General features: G+C 43.8%; 1 protein-coding gene across 2 annotated transcripts in view; it reads right to left on the reverse strand.

Annotated features, from left to right (window-relative positions):
- Nucleotides 1-17,710, reverse strand: part of LOC147429759 (Galactose mutarotase-like superfamily protein) — a 93,915-nt gene that overhangs the window by 60,114 nt on the left and 16,091 nt on the right. For both annotated transcript variants that reach the window (XR_015185901.1, XM_086495999.1), the window contains exons 4-7: nucleotides 17,628-17,679; nucleotides 17,331-17,468; nucleotides 17,010-17,108; nucleotides 16,825-16,922 (exon numbers count right to left, since the gene is read on the reverse strand). Coding sequence is in view for 1 of the 2 variants with exons in the window: in XM_086495999.1 (XP_086352125.1) it covers nucleotides 16,825-16,922; nucleotides 17,010-17,108; nucleotides 17,331-17,468; nucleotides 17,628-17,679 (387 nt within the window). In the remaining variant the exon portion in view is untranslated. The remainder of the gene's footprint in view (nucleotides 1-16,824; nucleotides 16,923-17,009; nucleotides 17,109-17,330; nucleotides 17,469-17,627; nucleotides 17,680-17,710) is intronic.

Below are 17,710 nucleotides of genomic sequence, written 5' to 3' on the forward strand. Positions count from 1 at the left end.
AACCATCTCAGAAGATTGCTGGTCTGTTTCCATGATAGCAACCAATTAACTTAAGCACGATCTCTGGATAATGCACACAGCTCAGTTCGTACACAGTAAGTATCAAAAAGTCTTTCAGAAATCCTTTAATGTCACCTGCTACAAGGTTGATCTATGTCGAAAGACCTCCAAACCTACATGGTTGATTTATATTTAAATAACTTACCTGCTACATAGTTTAATTTATGTTGAAAGCCCTCCAGACCCTGCGTGCCATTGGCTTGCTCCTTCTTAAGGATAGTTATCCCATGTCAACCATACGACAGATGTAGACAGGTATGGAGGTATTAAAAAGTAACTTTAACTGTTACATATCATAGAACACCCTGATACCAATGACATCAAAACCAAGAAAAGAGTATAATAACGCTAAAAGGAATGACACAAATGACATCAAACCCAAGAAAAGAGCATAACAACTAGCCATCAATCCTTATTGCAATCATGTCTATAGAGATTTATGAGACCGAAATGCTGCAATCATTTCTTCTTTCAGTTCTTGCACTCAAACAAGTCAAGTACAAATCAATCATTTTCATTTTCGGGAATTCCAATTATAAAGTCATACAACAGAATACCACTCAGCCCCTTTAGTATCCCTAAAACCCAAAGGGGATATCAGTGACTCTATTCAAAATCGGGGTAATCCGTTGACAAAGGAGTGGAGTGACTCCCTTCTTGTGCAAACCCGCTGCACTAGATTCACCCTCGCTGAAGTTAGGGTTCTATCGGAGTAGACTATGCTAAACCGAATGCTTCAAGGTAAAGTTCCAAAATCTGAGGAGTATCTGCTAGGTCCTCCTCCTCCATCCACTTCGCATCCAATGCACGATAGTTCTTGAATTTAACCCCTAATCACTTTACCTTTTATCTTTCTGTCCTTGTGTGCCAAAATCTGTTCTAGAACGACTATCTCCTCGCTTTCCTCCACTTCGGGTTGCTCATCTGGCTCCCCATCATCGGGCACATTGCCTTTAAAAGGCTTCAATAGACTCACATGAAATGCATTGTAAATCTTCCAAGTATCGAGCAGCTTCAGTCTATAGGAGACATCATTTATCTTTTCTTTTATCTGGAAAGGGCCATAATATCTCATGCTAAGCTTTGGAAAAAGTTGCTCCTTTTGTCACGTGACACATCCAACCCTATGTGTCCGTGGACAAGCTACTTCATAACAAGGGTTCCGTCAGTCCAGTCAGTCTAGATTAGAAGTGTTCTGGCACTTTTGTGAGTCTGTTCGCAGACCGTGGATGCCCAGGCACTTAGTATAGATGCATATCCTCTGGTTGCACACAACATGATCATAAGCATTCCCATCAGAATCCTTCGGGGGAAATTTCCAGTGTATTTTTCCTATTTTTGACAATTTACACTTATTATTTTAAGTGACTTTTGTTGGGAACTGAGTAGGGCAAATTGGGTAAGATAAGATATAAGCAAACCAAGGCTAGCACTATTTGGCAGATGAGCAAGGAGAACACAGGCCATCGGCAGCAGGTTCCCCCTCTCTCAGCAAGACTCCCAACCTTGGGCGATTCCCTCTCAAGCAAGACCTTCCCTTGCTGGCGTTTTCAGCAAGACTCATCGCCATAGGACCTCCAGCATTGGTGTTTTTCATCCAAGAACTCATCGCCTACAACCTCTAGCATTGGTGTTTTCCAGAACCCCATCATCGCCCCAGTTTCTCCTAGCATTTTCAGCATCGCATTGTAGCAGAGATTCAGCGTTTTGACAGTCCCAAAGCATCGTTTTCAGCAGCAGAAATCAGCCCCCAAATCAGTGTTTTGATTTTCAACAGATTTCAGCCATGGGCTTTTTTGGACAACAAATGAATAGCTTCAGTTTTCAGCCCTAGCGACGGTCTCGTCATCCCCGTCGTCGACATCGACCTAGCCTAGACTTGCATCAGTTACATGCATCCACTTTGTACCAGTTTGTGCAATCAATCGTAGACCACTCTCGCCAACGAGAGTGGGGCCTTCGGAGGAGGGTTTTACATCGTCCTTGATGTCGTATTTCTCTTCTCTCTCTATCTCTCGGTCTCATACACTTGCACGCACAGTGTCCATTCACTTTGTTTATGATCATTGCACTCTCTCATTAAGAACGGAAGGCTCTCCTTTCCATAAGAACAAAAAGGAACCTTGAGCATATTATGGAGCACTCATCTTGAGAAAGAACAACATTCATTCCGCTGCACCTTACACCTTTCCCTTTTTCTTTCTTAGGAGTGTCTTCTTAAAACGTAAGTGCACCTAATCGTCTTCTTTTAATTTCAAATCGTGACAGTGTCGATCTGCTGCCTTCTTGTGTCGTTCTTGAGATTTTGTTAAAGCCTCCCAAACCTTGGCAAATGCAGTGTCAAGTCCCTCGTGTACTGGTCGGCTTCAAAACATTTATCTTTCGTGCTAAGGAAGGGTGGAACCTTCGGAGCACCTTCAATGATCTCAAATGGCACCTTCCCCGTTGAAGAGTGAACCGTGTTGTTGTAGGCAAATTCCACCAAAGGCAGATATTTTTCCCATTGAATCTTCTGATCAGAAATGTAAGACTTCAATAAATCCAGAAAAACTGAATTTGCAATCTCAGATTGCCGATCTGTCTGCGGGTAAAAAGATGATGAGAACTGCAACCGCATGCCAATGTTCTCCCAAATAGCTTTCCAAAACAAACTCGTGAATCGAAGATCTTTGCCGGGAGACTATTGTCTCAAGCATGCCATGTAGTTTGAAAATCTGTGCAATGAACAGTCTCGCTAAATGATCCGGCTTGACTGTTTTCTTTACTGGAATAAAGTGAGCTTGCTTGCTAAATCTGTCGATGGCAATCCAAATGCCATCATGCCCACTCTGTCTCTTTGGGAAATCAAAAATGAAATCCATTGCAATACTTTCCCAGGGGCACGTGGGAATGGGTAAAGGCTGTAACAATCCCTGTGCTTTATGCCTATCAAACTTGACCTTTTGGCATACTAAGCAACTGCGTACAAAGTCGTCCTTGGAGAAGACTATAATGTCATCAAAGAAAGTGCTGACAAATGATCTATACTCTCTGAAAATCCTATCCATCATTCAGTTGAAAGTCGCTGGAGCATTGGTAAGGCCAAAAGGCATCACCGAAGCTCGTCTAAAACGCTGTCTTGTAGACATCTCCCGACTCGATTCGGATCTGATGATATCCACTTTTCAAATCAATCTTGTTGAAACAAGAGGATCCCTGAAGTCGGTCAAGAATATCATCGATCCTTGGAATCAGAAATCTGTTCTTGATGGTGATTTATTGAGAGCTCTATAATCAATGCACATTCTCCAAGATCCGTCTTTCTCTAATACCACCAACATCGGAGAGCAGTAGGGTGAAGTACTCGGCTGGATAAGACCCTTTTCCAAAAGGTCTTTCACTTGGCTCATGATCTCTTCATTCTGGGCTCGGCTAACACGATAAGGTGTCGGTTCGGTGGTGTGCTTCCATGAATCAGATCAATGGTGTGATCCTCAGGACGAGATGGGGGTAACTCGCCTGGCAGGCCCTCAGAGAAGCAATCGGCATGAGTGTGGAGAAAATCTTGGCGTTCTTTATTAAGTTCAGACATGTTCGTTTTGTGTCCATCATTTAACTCTTTCAAGTAGATCGAGTAAACAAAGAGACTAAATTTCATTAATTTGGAAATGGCCGAAGCCGATACAATAGGGACGGGCTCGCCCTTCAATTTTACATCAAGTACAATTTTTCGGCCGTTTTCATTCGTCAAAGTTGCTTTCTTTCCCCGATAATCGACCACGGCGTTGTTCTTATGGTACCAAGGGACCCCTAGGAGGACGTCACAACCTTCCAAGGGCATTATGTAAACGTCCTCGTGCCCTAAATACCCTTGACAATTCAACCGAAGTTTGCCAATGACAAGTATAATGGCTACGTCCCGTTCGGGTGCCACTAGAACTGCCTCTTCTGATGGTCCCATCCTGTCGGGTGTAATCTCGAGCCGGGCCGCCAATTCAGGTGAAATGAAGTTGGCCTTGGCTCCTCCATCGAAGAAAATCAGGGCTTCTTGATCTTTCACTTTGCCCCTAGCTCGGCAAAGTTTTGTACTTTCATTAATCAAGCTTGGATCAATACCCATGCAATCTGGTACCAGTCCTACTTTCATCTTGCCTTTTCTGCCACATTCCTCTGTTGCTCTAGAACTCTCTAGCCTGTCTTCAGTCTGTTCTTGCGGTGCCTTTTTGGGGCACTTTGCGGAGATGCGCCCATGTTCCTCGCAACCAAAACATTTCCCCTCTCTAATATAATTGGCCCTCTCTCGAAGAGTGAGCCGGGGTCGTGTATCCTTATCCTTCTTTTCTTCGGAACTCTCTCTTTCTACTTTCATTATTGGACGTCTGTCGGGTTCTCTGAGTCAAGATCTCATCTGTGGGGTAAGTCAAATTTTCCAAATGTATCCAGAAACCCCATTTCGCATAACCCATTAATTCTTGAATAGATTCTTAGTTTTGTTCCAGGCAGTAGTCTAGGATCTCTGTAGGGAGTCCGCAGCAAAACCGCTCAATTTGTTCTTTAAAACTTGCATAGTCACAAGGGACGCCCTTTTTCGGGCTTCCCATCCCCACTTTTCCGTCCTGCCCTCTTTTTACACTAAAAGTCCATTTGAGCCTCGTCCCCCGTTCCCTGTCTCGGGATGCATTCCTTGCGACTATGCTTAAAAGACTATGCTTAAAAGAGACCTTATATGAAGAGGTTGGTAGAAAAGAGTCCCAAAATCTCTCGCAATAAGCGTCCAAAGAATCTCCCTTGGTCATCCGAAGATGATTCCAAGCGGTTTGTATGTCCCGTCCGTACTCGCGGGTCAGCTATGAAGAAATAAAGAGCCCTTTGAATTTCAACCACTTGATTGGAGCTTCCTTCCTAAGAAGAAGAGTGGACCACCATGTTCGAGCATTGCCTTTAAGAAAAGATGCATCCCTCCTAATCTTGGAGTGCTCTGAGTGATGCCCTCTAGAGAAGGCTATGTCAAACTGATGGATGAAGGCAAAAGCCCTCGGAGCATCTCGGAATCCAGAAAAGGATTCAAATTTTATCGACTGTCCACCTTCTTTGAATTCTTTTTCTTTCTTGCTTTTATCTTCGAGGAAGTCATATTGGTTGGCTCTGTAGAAGTGCTTCTTCTTTGCATAAAACATATGGTCATCTCAGTCCGAACTGTCAAAGGATGACTCCTCCGTAGAACTGTCAAAAACTGGGCAAAATCTGGGTTTTTTTGCCTTTTTCTTGCTCTCTCCGAAGCTTAGCTTTTTGCTTCGCTTTTTGGCTTTTGTCCTCCTCACTCGAGTCAGAAGAGCTAGAAGAATTGTCAGAAGAAGAGGAGGAAGAAGAACTGGGTAGTCCTTCAAAGTGTACATGCTTCTTTTGCTTTCTTGCAGATGTAAAAGAAGATTGACGGCCCAAATAACCAGAATAGTCAATCCCCTTCTTGCGCTTTTTCACTTGTTTTTTGGATTCATTGTTCGCTTCCAAAAGCCGATTGATTTGAGTCTGAACCACCTCCTATAGTTCTTGTTCTGTAAACATCCTCGGAGAAGGAGGTTTCTTGATGCCGGTTTGATGGGTGGTTCGGTGACTTTCTGCCACTTAGTGTGCACTTCAACGATGGATTGTTGAGACAAAAAATTTGCAAACTGAGGGTCCTTTGCAAATTTAATCATATGCTTTGTGCACTCGTCAACCCGCTGTCGACGTTCCAACTCTTGAAGTTCGTACTAAGTAGGCTGAGATGGCCCGTACTCTTCCTCTGTTAATTCGGTTGAATCTTCTTCGTGATCTCCTTCCGCTTCAGCAAATGCAGAAGAAGTCAATTGATTCTTGTTGGAATCCATAAGTGTCGCGAGAAAAGGATCGGATTTCCCGGTAGAAAAGAAATCGGCCGTGCTCTGATACCACTGTAACAAACTTGGACACCCCAAGTCAAGATTCTACTGCGACACAGCAGAGATTCACTTCAAAACAGTTCACATAAGACGACACGGCCTGGCGTAGTTCTGTGCCAAGAGGTATTGGCCCCAAAGACTGGCACCCCTTTCGGTATTTCTTTTTATATTAATCTGTGTGCAAAGTACAAGAGAGTCCGCGGGTACTCACTCTCAGACTCTACGTCCAGATGCTCTCCAGAGTGAGGCCCTTGGACTTACTTATTCTTACAAGGGATGTCCAAAAGCTCAAACTCAAAAGCTTCTAAAATTAAAGCAATTGATCTCCCAACACTAGTAGCGTGATTTGCAGAAATCCGTACTGTCCGTACAGTCAGCGTAAAACGCGGAGGTCTGTACGGTGCCACGTCAGCCAATCAGAGCGTTTTGCAGGTTTCTGTACACTGCCATGTCAGCCTGTCGGTGCAATTCTTGGAAGGCTGCCATGTCAGCAATTTCTGTGTGTGTGTATGACTCGACCAGAAGTTGACTATTGGGCCAGTGTTGGAACAAGGTGGAAAGGTACATAAGGTATGGTACTGTTTCAAGATGTAAGGTACGTAAGGTATGGTACTGTTTCAATACGTAAGGTACATATCTTTGTACTGACAAAATTTTAAGTACGTAACAGTACGTAGCATTTTCTTTGAGTAAGTGAATTATAGATTAATTCAATATTTTCACAAACATCTTAGTCATGTATCCATTACACACTGCCTGCAATTAACCTACTTCATAGATTAGCACTAGAGAGTGAACACTAGCACAAGGTAAGAAGCATGCTACATTACATTGATACTAATCTGCAATGTACATATCACTCCAGGATCGAGATGAACACTAAATAGTGGCGAATTCCAATTTCATAAATTGCAAGACCTGAGAAACATGATATTGAACTTTGCAACCTAGGAAAAAAGAGTTAATAGATAAACCACATATGAAATACAATATCTGGCAAACCGACGGTCGATCTCTAAGTCCTAAAAATTGGCACCCTATACACTTTTTGCAAAAACTTTATACTCTTTATAAATAACCAAGAAGTCTCCAATCTGAAAAGTAGCCCAATTGACCCATAAAAACTCACAAAACCCTTGCCTCTCCTATTTATGCACACATCTTGGACTAAATCCCAACAAAAAACAGGAAGTACGGTACCTTCTTGTACGCACTGATATGTACCATATGGATGTACAATACTCTATAGACCAATACATACTTACTAATGCAACCTTGGCACTGTTGAAGTTACCAGACTTGCAAAAATCTTTTGAGGTTTACAGTGATGCTTGTAGAAACATTTTGGTAGTGATCTTAATGAAAGAGGCCATGTCATAGCTTATGAGAGTTGGATGTTTTCCAAGCCAAGAGAGGCTTGCAGTGTTGCACAAACTTATGAAAAGAAACTCTTAGCAATTATTCATGCTTTGACTCAATGGAGACGTTACTTACTCAGGGTACATTTTACGGTGTACACGGATCGTTAGAGCTTACAATACCAAAACAAGCTTTTGGAGAAGCATATGAGATGGGCGAACATTTTGTCGCAATTTCATTTCTAGATTGTATATCTAAAGGGAAATGTGATGGCAGATGCGTTGTCTCGTAAGCCATAGATATTCACTGTTATAGCTTACATCCGTGCATTATCAAGATTTTGATGCGATGCAAGAGCAGTATGCTATAGACCCCAATTTTGGTGAGATCTTCGACAAGGCACAGAGTGGAGGGACGGTTTCACTGTGCTCTCTCAAAGAAGTTGTTTGATGCGAAAGACCATGTTGTGTGTGACTCGCGGTTCGTGACGTTTTGACGGAGTGTCACAATCCTCCTTTTGTTGGGCATAAAGGCATAGAGGCGACACTTAAGGGTTTTGAGAGAGAATTCTATTGGCCACATGCCAAGAAGAATGTGGATGAGATTGTGCGTACTTGTTTGGTATGTTAGAAAGTGAAATATGATAGGCACAAAGTGACAGGACTCCTACAGCCTTTATCGATTCTAGATTGATCATGGGAGAGTATAGCGATGGATTATCTTCCCATACTCAAAGTGGACATGATGGTTTTTGAAAAATTGCTGATAAACTCATGAAACAGGCTCATTTTGTACCCGTGAAGAAGACGGTGAAGGCTAATCATTTGGCAAAGCTGTTTGTCTCACACATCTTTCAGTTGCATGGGATGCCTAAGTCTATCATGTCAGATGGGGACCCCTAATTTAACAGTTTGCTTTAGAGAGGAGTGTGTGAAAGGGCAATGAAGCTGATGGGTAGCTGGGATACAACCTCAGTGACACAAAAAGCTGTAATGAGGATGCAAGAATCGAAAGGAGACAATACTGGGAGAAACAGAAGTGAGTCATCCCATGAGCACTCGCATCGGTCACTCCAACATAGCATCAATGTCCTCCATAGTGAATAGGCGATAAGGTCTCCCATGGTCTCGAGTGATAACATTGTGAATCATCTTGTGCATGCGTCGCATGTGCATAGATCTTTATGGCCTCGAGCATCAGAGAGAAATGAAATGAAGTGAAAAAACTAGGGGGGGGGGAGAGAAATGAAATGAAATGTTGTATTAACGTCTTCAAAAGGCCAGAGTGACCTATGAGACCAAACTGATACAAAAGTGGTGAATCTCTTACAATGTCTGAAAAGTGTGAAAGTGTGAAAATAAATGCGAAAAACTAAATACACATAAACTTCTTAGGAGCATTCTAGGTGTCTGGCTAGAATGCTTCTAATCCTTTGTTGTAGTCTCCTCCGGTGAAGTGTGCTTCTGTATCTCGGTCGTGGTCGTCTCGATTTCCTAAGCTCAATCGCCCTGTCAATGAGGGTGCCTTTGGTATGAATGTGGGTACTCCTTTGTGCTCGCTGCTGGCCTCTTGCTTCTCCTTCCATTCCTGCTTCTCTCGATCCGAAGAAATCTGTGATCTGCCTCTGAGGCTGTAGTGCTCTTTGTCTTCTCATTAGATTATCCCTGTGCCGATGTAGTTCCAGTAGGTACACGCCTAAGCACCTTTGATCTTGGTATTGCATGACTCTTGTTTTTTTTTTTTTTGGAAAAATCAGGGCTGTATATTACTGAGTACAAAATAATCCCCAGTGGATGCCAAAATAGCCTATCACAAGGGGTGTACAAGCTGAATGTAAGGTTGAGAGCCACTATAGTGACAACTCGACTAGAACAATGTCACGGTGGTCTGTATGATGAGTGGAGAAGAAACCACCGAGGAGGTGCATAATGCCATGTAATCTGTCCACTTGTAAGCATGAAGAAGAGTGAAGATCGGGCCCAACGCCGAAGAAAGGCAAATCGACGAGCCTCGGCTGCTCTAGATGTACCTGAGGAAGAATCCCACTGCCAAATGAGGGTGTGAATAATGTCCAGCCAAATGGCAGTGAGGGTATCCGGTAGGAGCTGTGGAGCCGCACTGAGAATGTGAAGACAACGAGCTCTCCAAACATTCCATAGTGCAATGCTAGTGATGACTGAGAAGATTTGATCAAGTGTCTGAGGATCCCCCTGCCAAGCAATCTGTGGTAACATAGCCAAAGTCCCTCGCAGATAACCAGTCGGGGTAAGCATAAGAGCTGGATCTGTGTCTGAGCCCTCGTAGAAAAGATGCGGTCCGGGCATCGGCATCAACCAGGAGACAGATCCCCAAGTGAGAAATCCATGCTGAACACCAGCTCTGCTAAGTAAAAAGCAAACTGCGAGCCACACTACATGAGAAGACGAGCATGACCAAAGACAGTGTGCAGGTGACTCAAGTAGGCGCAAAGAACAGCGAGTACATAACGGATCATGACCCATAGAAGCTAACCAAGTCCCAACTGGATGTGCAATCATCCATAGGAAAAAGGAAATATGACGAGCCACATGTAAATCCCAGATAGTTGACCAAAACTGCTATAGATAGGCATGGGAGAGACCTGAATGTAACCAGAAACGCATACGAGTGGGCTGCTCTGGGTGCTGTCTCATCAATGCGAATCGTCCAATTCTGACTGTGTACTCAAAGAATGATACATGTACACCGGTGGGGTTAGAGTTAGGCCAATGCCACTCTCCTGGGTCCCAATAAAGCTGAGATAGGGCACGACCCTCCCACACCCAAAGCCTCCAAAGTGCAGCATCAGCAGAAGCGAAACGGGGGTCAACACAACGACGCTTCCCGCGAGAGCCAACTACTCGTATGGCCTCCCATCGAGCGCCGGGGTAGACAAGGGGCAGAGAGGTGGTAGCATATGTCAATCTAGCATGCATCCCCGGAGAGTAGTCAGGATCAACTGTGAACAACATGGTGTCCAAACGAACTAATAAGAGTGTGCTCTGAGCAAAGAGTCCCTCCCGGCCACAATGTGGAGGCATCTGAACCGTGCCTCGCATGACTGCGTCCTAGTGTGAAGGAATGGCAGAGTCAATCTCAAGCAGTCTGTCTGGTACCCCGCGACCAATGTCATAATGTTCTGCCACAAAATCTGCATCCAGCATACGTGTCTCATGAAACAACCGCATAGAGGCAGCAGGGCCAGTGTCCCAAGCAGCCCAATCAATGTGAGTCCTCTCTCCAAGCTGACGGGGTGGATTGACCGAAGAATCAAGAACTGCATCATTCCAAATGAGAGGCTGGCGCTCAATCTCCTCACGGTATGAGGGAGGTGAGCGTATAATAGCTCGTCGCATGGATACCCAAATCTGAAGGAGCGATCGGATGAAGGGTGAGAGAGTGCTGGTGCTCAAGGGGGCATCCGTAAAGAGAAAACGATACCTTGTTTGCCAAGTATGACTATCTCTAGTGCCGAGGCGTGGAGTCGCTATGGAAAGAGCGGCCTGAAGAAGCATTTTCCAAGGTTCTTGGCCGGGAAAAAGACCCCGAACAATAAGCTTGGTAAGAAGGACGCGGCTCTGTAATTCTGGATCATTAATGCCAAGTCCACCCTCTGACCTAGGACGAATAATCGTGGACCAGCGAACTCGAGCACGAGTATCAGTAGTCCCATCTGTGCCACTCCATAAAAAGTTCCGCACGAGTCTGCGGAGCTGAGCTATCACACCAGCATGTAGCATCCAACAGGAGGCCGTATACCATACTGTAGCCAGAATGACCTGATTGGCGACCAATGCACGGCCAGCCAACGACAGATGACGAGAAGACCAATGACATAGCTTCCTGCGAATAGACTGTAGTACGGGTGCAAACTGCTGCTATGAGGAAACGTCAAATCCAACCTGAAAGCCCAGATATCTGCATGTCTGTCCTGGTTGCAGCCATGTGAAACCATCAGTTACCCCCCAAGTAGGTATGTCATCACTGCCAACCAGTAACCCATAGGATTTATGCCAGTTAATGCGTGCACCACTGGCAATGCAAAAAACCTCCAGGGCCTCCCGCATGGCATCAAGAGCTGCGAGCAAATAGCGCAACATCAGCATAGTGTCATCAGCAAACTCCTGATCGATAAGTTCCGAAGCTGAAGGTACTGGCACGGTCAAGCCACGAAATGCATGACTCTAAGCACGAAGAAAGTCGAACATAGTCTCTCCTACAAACAGATACAGATATGCTGCTAAAGGACATCCCTGATGGACAGATCGAGAGAGCTCAAAACTGCGACTGACACGACCACCAATAGTAATAGCACTGATGGCAATCCTGAAGAGAGCAGAAATGCCTGAGATCCATCTCGAAGGGAAACCCATCCTGGCTAATGATCCTTCGAGAAACTCCCAGTCAACACGGTCATATGCTTTCTCGAAGTCAAGGATGAAAAACGCGAGAGGTTCAGAGATGATCCGGCCCACTCTACTGCCTCATAAAAAGTGAAGATATTATCCAGTATGCATCGATCCATGACAAAGCCTGTCTGAGAAGTATGAATAATATTTGGTAAGAACGGCCGCAAGCGATGGCTGATCAGTAACACTAATATCTTATAGACCGAAGGTAGTAGGGTAATAGGTCTCCACTGGCGGAGCTGAGTGGTGTCACCCCCTATCGGAATAAGAGATATGAGACCTGAACAAAGATCCGGATGCATATATCCTGAGGCAAAGATATCCTGACAACCACGAAGCAGTGGTATATGCAATACATCCCAATAGGTCAAAAAGAAAGCTCTAGTGAGGCCATCCTCGCCTGGACAGGAAGATGGATCTAGACTCTCAATAGCAGCATAAAGCTCGTCAAGTGTGAATGGAAACGCCCACGTATCTCATAGTATACGGTGCAATGACATATGTAATGTAATTCTGTCTCCGGCTCCATTCCGCATAACTTGCAAATTCTGCTCTCAGGTGGGATTCCCCTAAATCTGCCAAATTCAATTTCCAGATGGTGTGAGGATGTACGAATTTGACCAATAGCACATCTCAAACCATGAGACAGGTGGGTATCCATGTAGCTCAGGCGAATCACAAAACCATCTTCAGATAGCTGTAGGAAGTTTTCTTTGTAGTCGGCCATCTTCGTGCCCAATTCTTGTGTAGGGTCTACCCATGTCCTCTTGGTGTCCAACTGTATAAGATCCTGGCGGATGATTTTATTAATCTCCGTTCGTGCAATTGCCAGTGATGGAGCCTCAAGAGAGTATTGGAAGGGGGGTAATCTTTCCATACTGAACCCGTGTCTTTGAAACCACGAGGACAGTTGCACATACCAGCATGATGTATCTCCTTTCATTGCTAATTGTCGAGAGGTTTCGAGGGCCAATCTAGTATATCGGCAATTATTTGTATCCCACAAACCATGTATAAAGGACACTGCTCTGGTAAGAGCTTCAATTTCTATCGGAGGGGCAGCTAGTTCCGCTCGAGTAATCGCGTGTGGTACGGAGGCCTTGGCTCTAATCATTCGGGAAATCATAGATACCAAAGGTCTCTCCATTGACTTCCAATTATCTTGATCCACAGATGGTCCCCAAATCTGGACCCCATAAAGCATAGCCGAAGCCACCACAATATCAAAGAGCCAAAGTTTTGTTCGTGGTTCCTGAAACTACACTTGTGAACACATCCTCTCCAACCCTCCCAAGGCCGCAGAGGCTCTGGACAATCTAGCATCCGCTGCTTTCTTAAGAGTAAACTTCGGTCCTGTAAATACCACACCAAGGTATGTGTATGCATCTGTGTACTCTACTGTATCCTGGCCATAAGCAAATGTAGGTGCCGATCTCCTAACCCACTGCGGTGTGGTGTTAAACACCATAACTTTGGTTTTACCCAAGTTTACCGACAATCCGCTGTCTTCCGCGAATTTATGTAATACATCTAACTGCCTCTGCATTCCATCTGGTGATTCTGCTATCAATACAATATCATCTGCATACAACAACAAAGGGATCCATGACCCTGCAAGTTGAGCACCTCTGTCACCCTCTCTATCAATGTAATCTGATACCTCATCTATATACATACCAAATAAAGTAGGGGACAGTGGGCATCCCTGCTTTACTCCAACAGTGGAATGAACAATGTCGGAATCCCCTTCTGGAGTACGTACATAACCAGTTACTGACCCATATAAGGCCATGATCCCCCATATAACCTCTTTGGGGACCCATAACTCTTGCATTCTGCGCATCAATCTGGCCCTTGGTATTGTATCAAACGCTTTCCGAAAATCCACAAAGCAACAATACATCCTCCTCTCGCTTGCTCTTCCTTCCTCAATAATGGCTCTAAGCGTAAGAATATGATCCAAAGTGGAATAACCCCTCCTGAATCCAGCTTGTCCTGTTGCCCTTATGCCCTCATTCTCTGCCCATCTACTCAATTTTTGTTCTAGAATGGATGCGTACAGTCATGTCAATGTGTGACCCACCATAATGGTACGGTAGTTCCCGAGTATCATAGGATCCCCTGACTTGAAAATAGGTACGATAGTAGATAATTTCCAAGATTCAGGTAATCCTTCACACATGACCCGATTAAACAGACGAGCAAGGACTTCTGAAAGTAGATCCCTTGCATGGATCAGATGTTCTGCTACTAAACCCTCATGATCATATGCTCTTCTTGTTTTCATCTTATCAATGGCTTTTTCCACCATTTCCGTAGTAAAGAAAGTACTAGTAGCAGGGCATGGCTCTAGCCGATCTGGTAACGGAGGCTGTCCAGATACCATATATAATGATGTTACATATTGACCCCAAATCTCAGGAGAAGTAATTGTCGGAGGCGATGAGTGCTCGTGAAATAAACGCCAGGCCTCATGTGAGTCCTGACTCAAGAAGAGCTGATATAAATCCTTCTCCAGCGTGGCTAAAAATGCCCTTTTCTTGCGACGTACTATACGCCGAAGAGCAATCCGAGACTGCTTATATGTGATGATCCCAAGTGTAAGTTCTTTCTGGACTTGGGTTCTCGTCTCTCTGCATTCCTCGTCGTACCAACTGTTTTGAGGCATGTTCCCAGATCCTCTCTTCTGATCAGGCTGAGTATGTGGATATGCCTCTTGTGCTGCTCCATGTAGTATCTCTGTTAGCTGAGAAGTAATCTCCTCTACAGTATATACTGGCTCAGCTGCCCACATCCTATTATAGATCTTTTCCACATAGACTGAGTCAGTCTCTGGCGTGAAAGTATATCTTGTGTGTGTCTTCTTCCTTTGTACTTGAGAGGCATTGTATTGGAAGGAGATTGATAAGGTCAAGAGAGCATGATCCACTGCAATCCCAACCGGTCTGGGTCCCACCTTAAAGTCCTCGATACTAGAAATAAAGCTTGGTGAAGTCATGACATAATCCACTGTACTGGCCCCATGCCTGTGCGGGAAGCATGTGAATCCCCCAGATAAAGGGAAATTCTCTAGACCATTAAGTATGACCAAACCATGTGTAGTTGCCATCTCCATGAGATGTCTCCCATATTCAGTGTGTTCTTTATCCTGTGAGTTTCTAGTAAGCCCCTCCTGTGATAGATCCACTTCTCTGAGCATTTCCTCGGAAGTATCATAGACTACTGCTTGAGAGTTGGCCGTTCGGGCATTAAAGTCTCCTAAGAGAACGATGTCTCCATCTCTAGAGAACTCCCATATGTCATTATTCAATATGGAGAAAGGGGACTGTCCTTTAGGTGAGGAGTAGACTGATGTGCTTGGAGGGAAGTAGCATATAGCAATATATAGAAATCTACCTGTCTCGGCTCTCATTCTCACCCACATATACCTTGCTTGTTCATCTTTCCTGATAACCTGTAGTAGTGGTTTCAGCTCCTCTTTAAATAAGACTGCTACTCCTCCTGAACCCGGGCTACCTCGTAGAGATCTCTTGTCTAGTCAACCAGCTGTTTCCCATAAATACCCCTTCACATGTGGCATAAGTTGTCCCGGTATTTGGTGTGTCTTTGAGTAGAAAACTATGTCTCTGTCCCTAAAGCTGTCTTCAAAGGCACCTACATCTAGCCTATATGATCCATCACAATTCCACGCCGCTATCCGGAGCGTCGCCCCAAGTGAAGGGGAGACGATGTGACAAGCCCAAAAGCTCAACATATCAGACCAGAATCCTCGAAGCAAGAGGCTCATTGCCTAAACAAGGTGGTAAGGAACTAAGCAATAAATTGCAATGTTCTTGGATGACTCACACCACCGTTTATGAATGCTTGGCGGGATGGGAACCAAATGACCAAAAGAGAGAGCTGTGATTATGGAGTGAGGAAGAAAAGACACCTTCACAAAGAGGGTAGTCTTGAGGGTTCCAAGCAGCCAAAGCTACCTCAATGATAACCTTACCAGACTTCAAGATGAGCACAGGAAGGTGTGAATGCTTAAGATCATGCAAGCAAGTACAGAAGGCAAAAAAGCCCAGGTTGGCCTATAAGACAAGAAAGAAATACACATCACTAAAATTAGACATCACTATTTGGATTTGTCAAGTGTGTGCCTTTTAGCAAAAAAAAAAAAACCTGCAAGGGGTGCAAGCTACAGGGGCTAGTTCTAAGCTTTGAAGCATAATTTTCATTAACACTGAATCTTACAAACAAAGTAGTTGCAATTTGTAAACACTCAAAAGAGAGTTTTTTCAGTTTGAAAAGCTCATTTTGATAGGCAATGATTTTGGCTCAATGTAATCATCCAGATAGGATCAATATGTTTTCATGTTAGTATAATTTTAGAGTTTTGATCATGCATAAATCGCATAAAGATGTTATGCATAAATCATCAAGAACTCTCAAGTTCCACCATACAACCACCATAGAAAACTAGATGCCCAAATTGATGGCCAAAAGCGAGGCTCTTGTTTTGCAGAAATTTGCAGTATAAGGAAATGTTTGATTTGTAATTCAAGCGGGCATTGTTCTTATTAAATTTTTATGTGATACACTGCATAAATGAAAACCTAGTGTGATGTATCTTGGGTTGACTAAGATTATAGAATTCACTTTATTTTCATACAAGCTACAAAGTGTATGATACTCAGCTGACTTAGAAAGTGTCAAGCCTCAGAAATGGTCGTGTGCAAGTTTATGAGCGTTTTCTTTATGGGTCTTGACCTCTACAATGGAGGGTGTCCTTAATGTGTCTTAATGTCTGGGACAGGAAGGTCATATTCAAGGATTTAATTTTTAAGATACTTTGCTTAATGTGCTGAAGGTCTTAAAAATTCAAAGATGCCTCTTGGGAGAGCTTATTTAAAACCAAGTCAAAAGGACACTAGAGTGTACTGTTTAAGGTATCAAGCAAGTTTATAGTATTTTCTAATTGCACATCTTCTGACATGTGAATTGAACAATAGCTAGCTGATTGTAATGATCAAACTTATTCTCCTTGAGCTACTGTGTGCTAATAATAGTCACATGGACATTTATTTGATTACCTCTCTTCTACCCCAGGAATAGGATTCACTGGGTCAGGCACCTTGTCCAATGTCTTACACCCTTTCAAACCTTTCACCCCCACTTCTGCTGCCAATGCCTGCTCACCAAAACATCATCGACGATAAGGTATCTCAACAATTACCAGTCTCACAAGGAAAATACATAACCTGAAGGCAGTTCTTACTGAAAAATACGTATGCAAAGCAGTAGTGAAAGTAAAGAGCTTATCATCAGTATTCGTCACAACTAGAGTGGTTGATAATTTATTTTTCTCAAGAGACACCTGCAGAATGTTTGACAGAACGTTCAGATCACCCTCTTAAATATAAAAAACAAAGAAAAACATGCACAGTGTATCCAACTGAAAGGGAAAATCATGCAGTGTATCCAATTGAAAGGAAAAGTCATCTCTTCTGCAGAAGATGGCATAGTTCACCAAAGATCGTATACTTATTGAGTCTGACACACTTGGAGAAATAAACCAAACGTAGAAAAATCAAGAGACCTTATATGTTGCCAAAAAGGTGTAATTCCACATATCCTGTGTATACTTGTTATCCTTGAGTTCAAAGACCACAGATGGACTTCCCCTGTCATTCTCACAATTGCTTATAGACCACGGAAGATTGCGGGCAAAACCATGCTGAAAACAGAAGTAAATGCACCCAGAATTATCCTTTTGTGTGAGAAAGAGTTTAAGCAGCAGATGACTTGAGGACAGAAGGAAAGATTTAGATCTCAGTCCCCAAAAACAGCAGAAGTTCTAAAGTATTAAAATAGCAGTTTCCGCAGACAAGAGTACCTGTTGAATAGGCCCTGGTCCAAACTGTGGAAAACAGTGTGGAATTCCTCCACTGGGCAATGTTAAGCACGTCAGATTGTGAA

This window comes from Adiantum capillus-veneris, chromosome 22 (genome assembly GCF_014529385.1).
Source record: "Adiantum capillus-veneris isolate H3 chromosome 22, ASM1452938v2, whole genome shotgun sequence".
Classification (NCBI taxonomy): Eukaryota; Viridiplantae; Streptophyta; class Polypodiopsida; order Polypodiales; family Pteridaceae; genus Adiantum; species Adiantum capillus-veneris.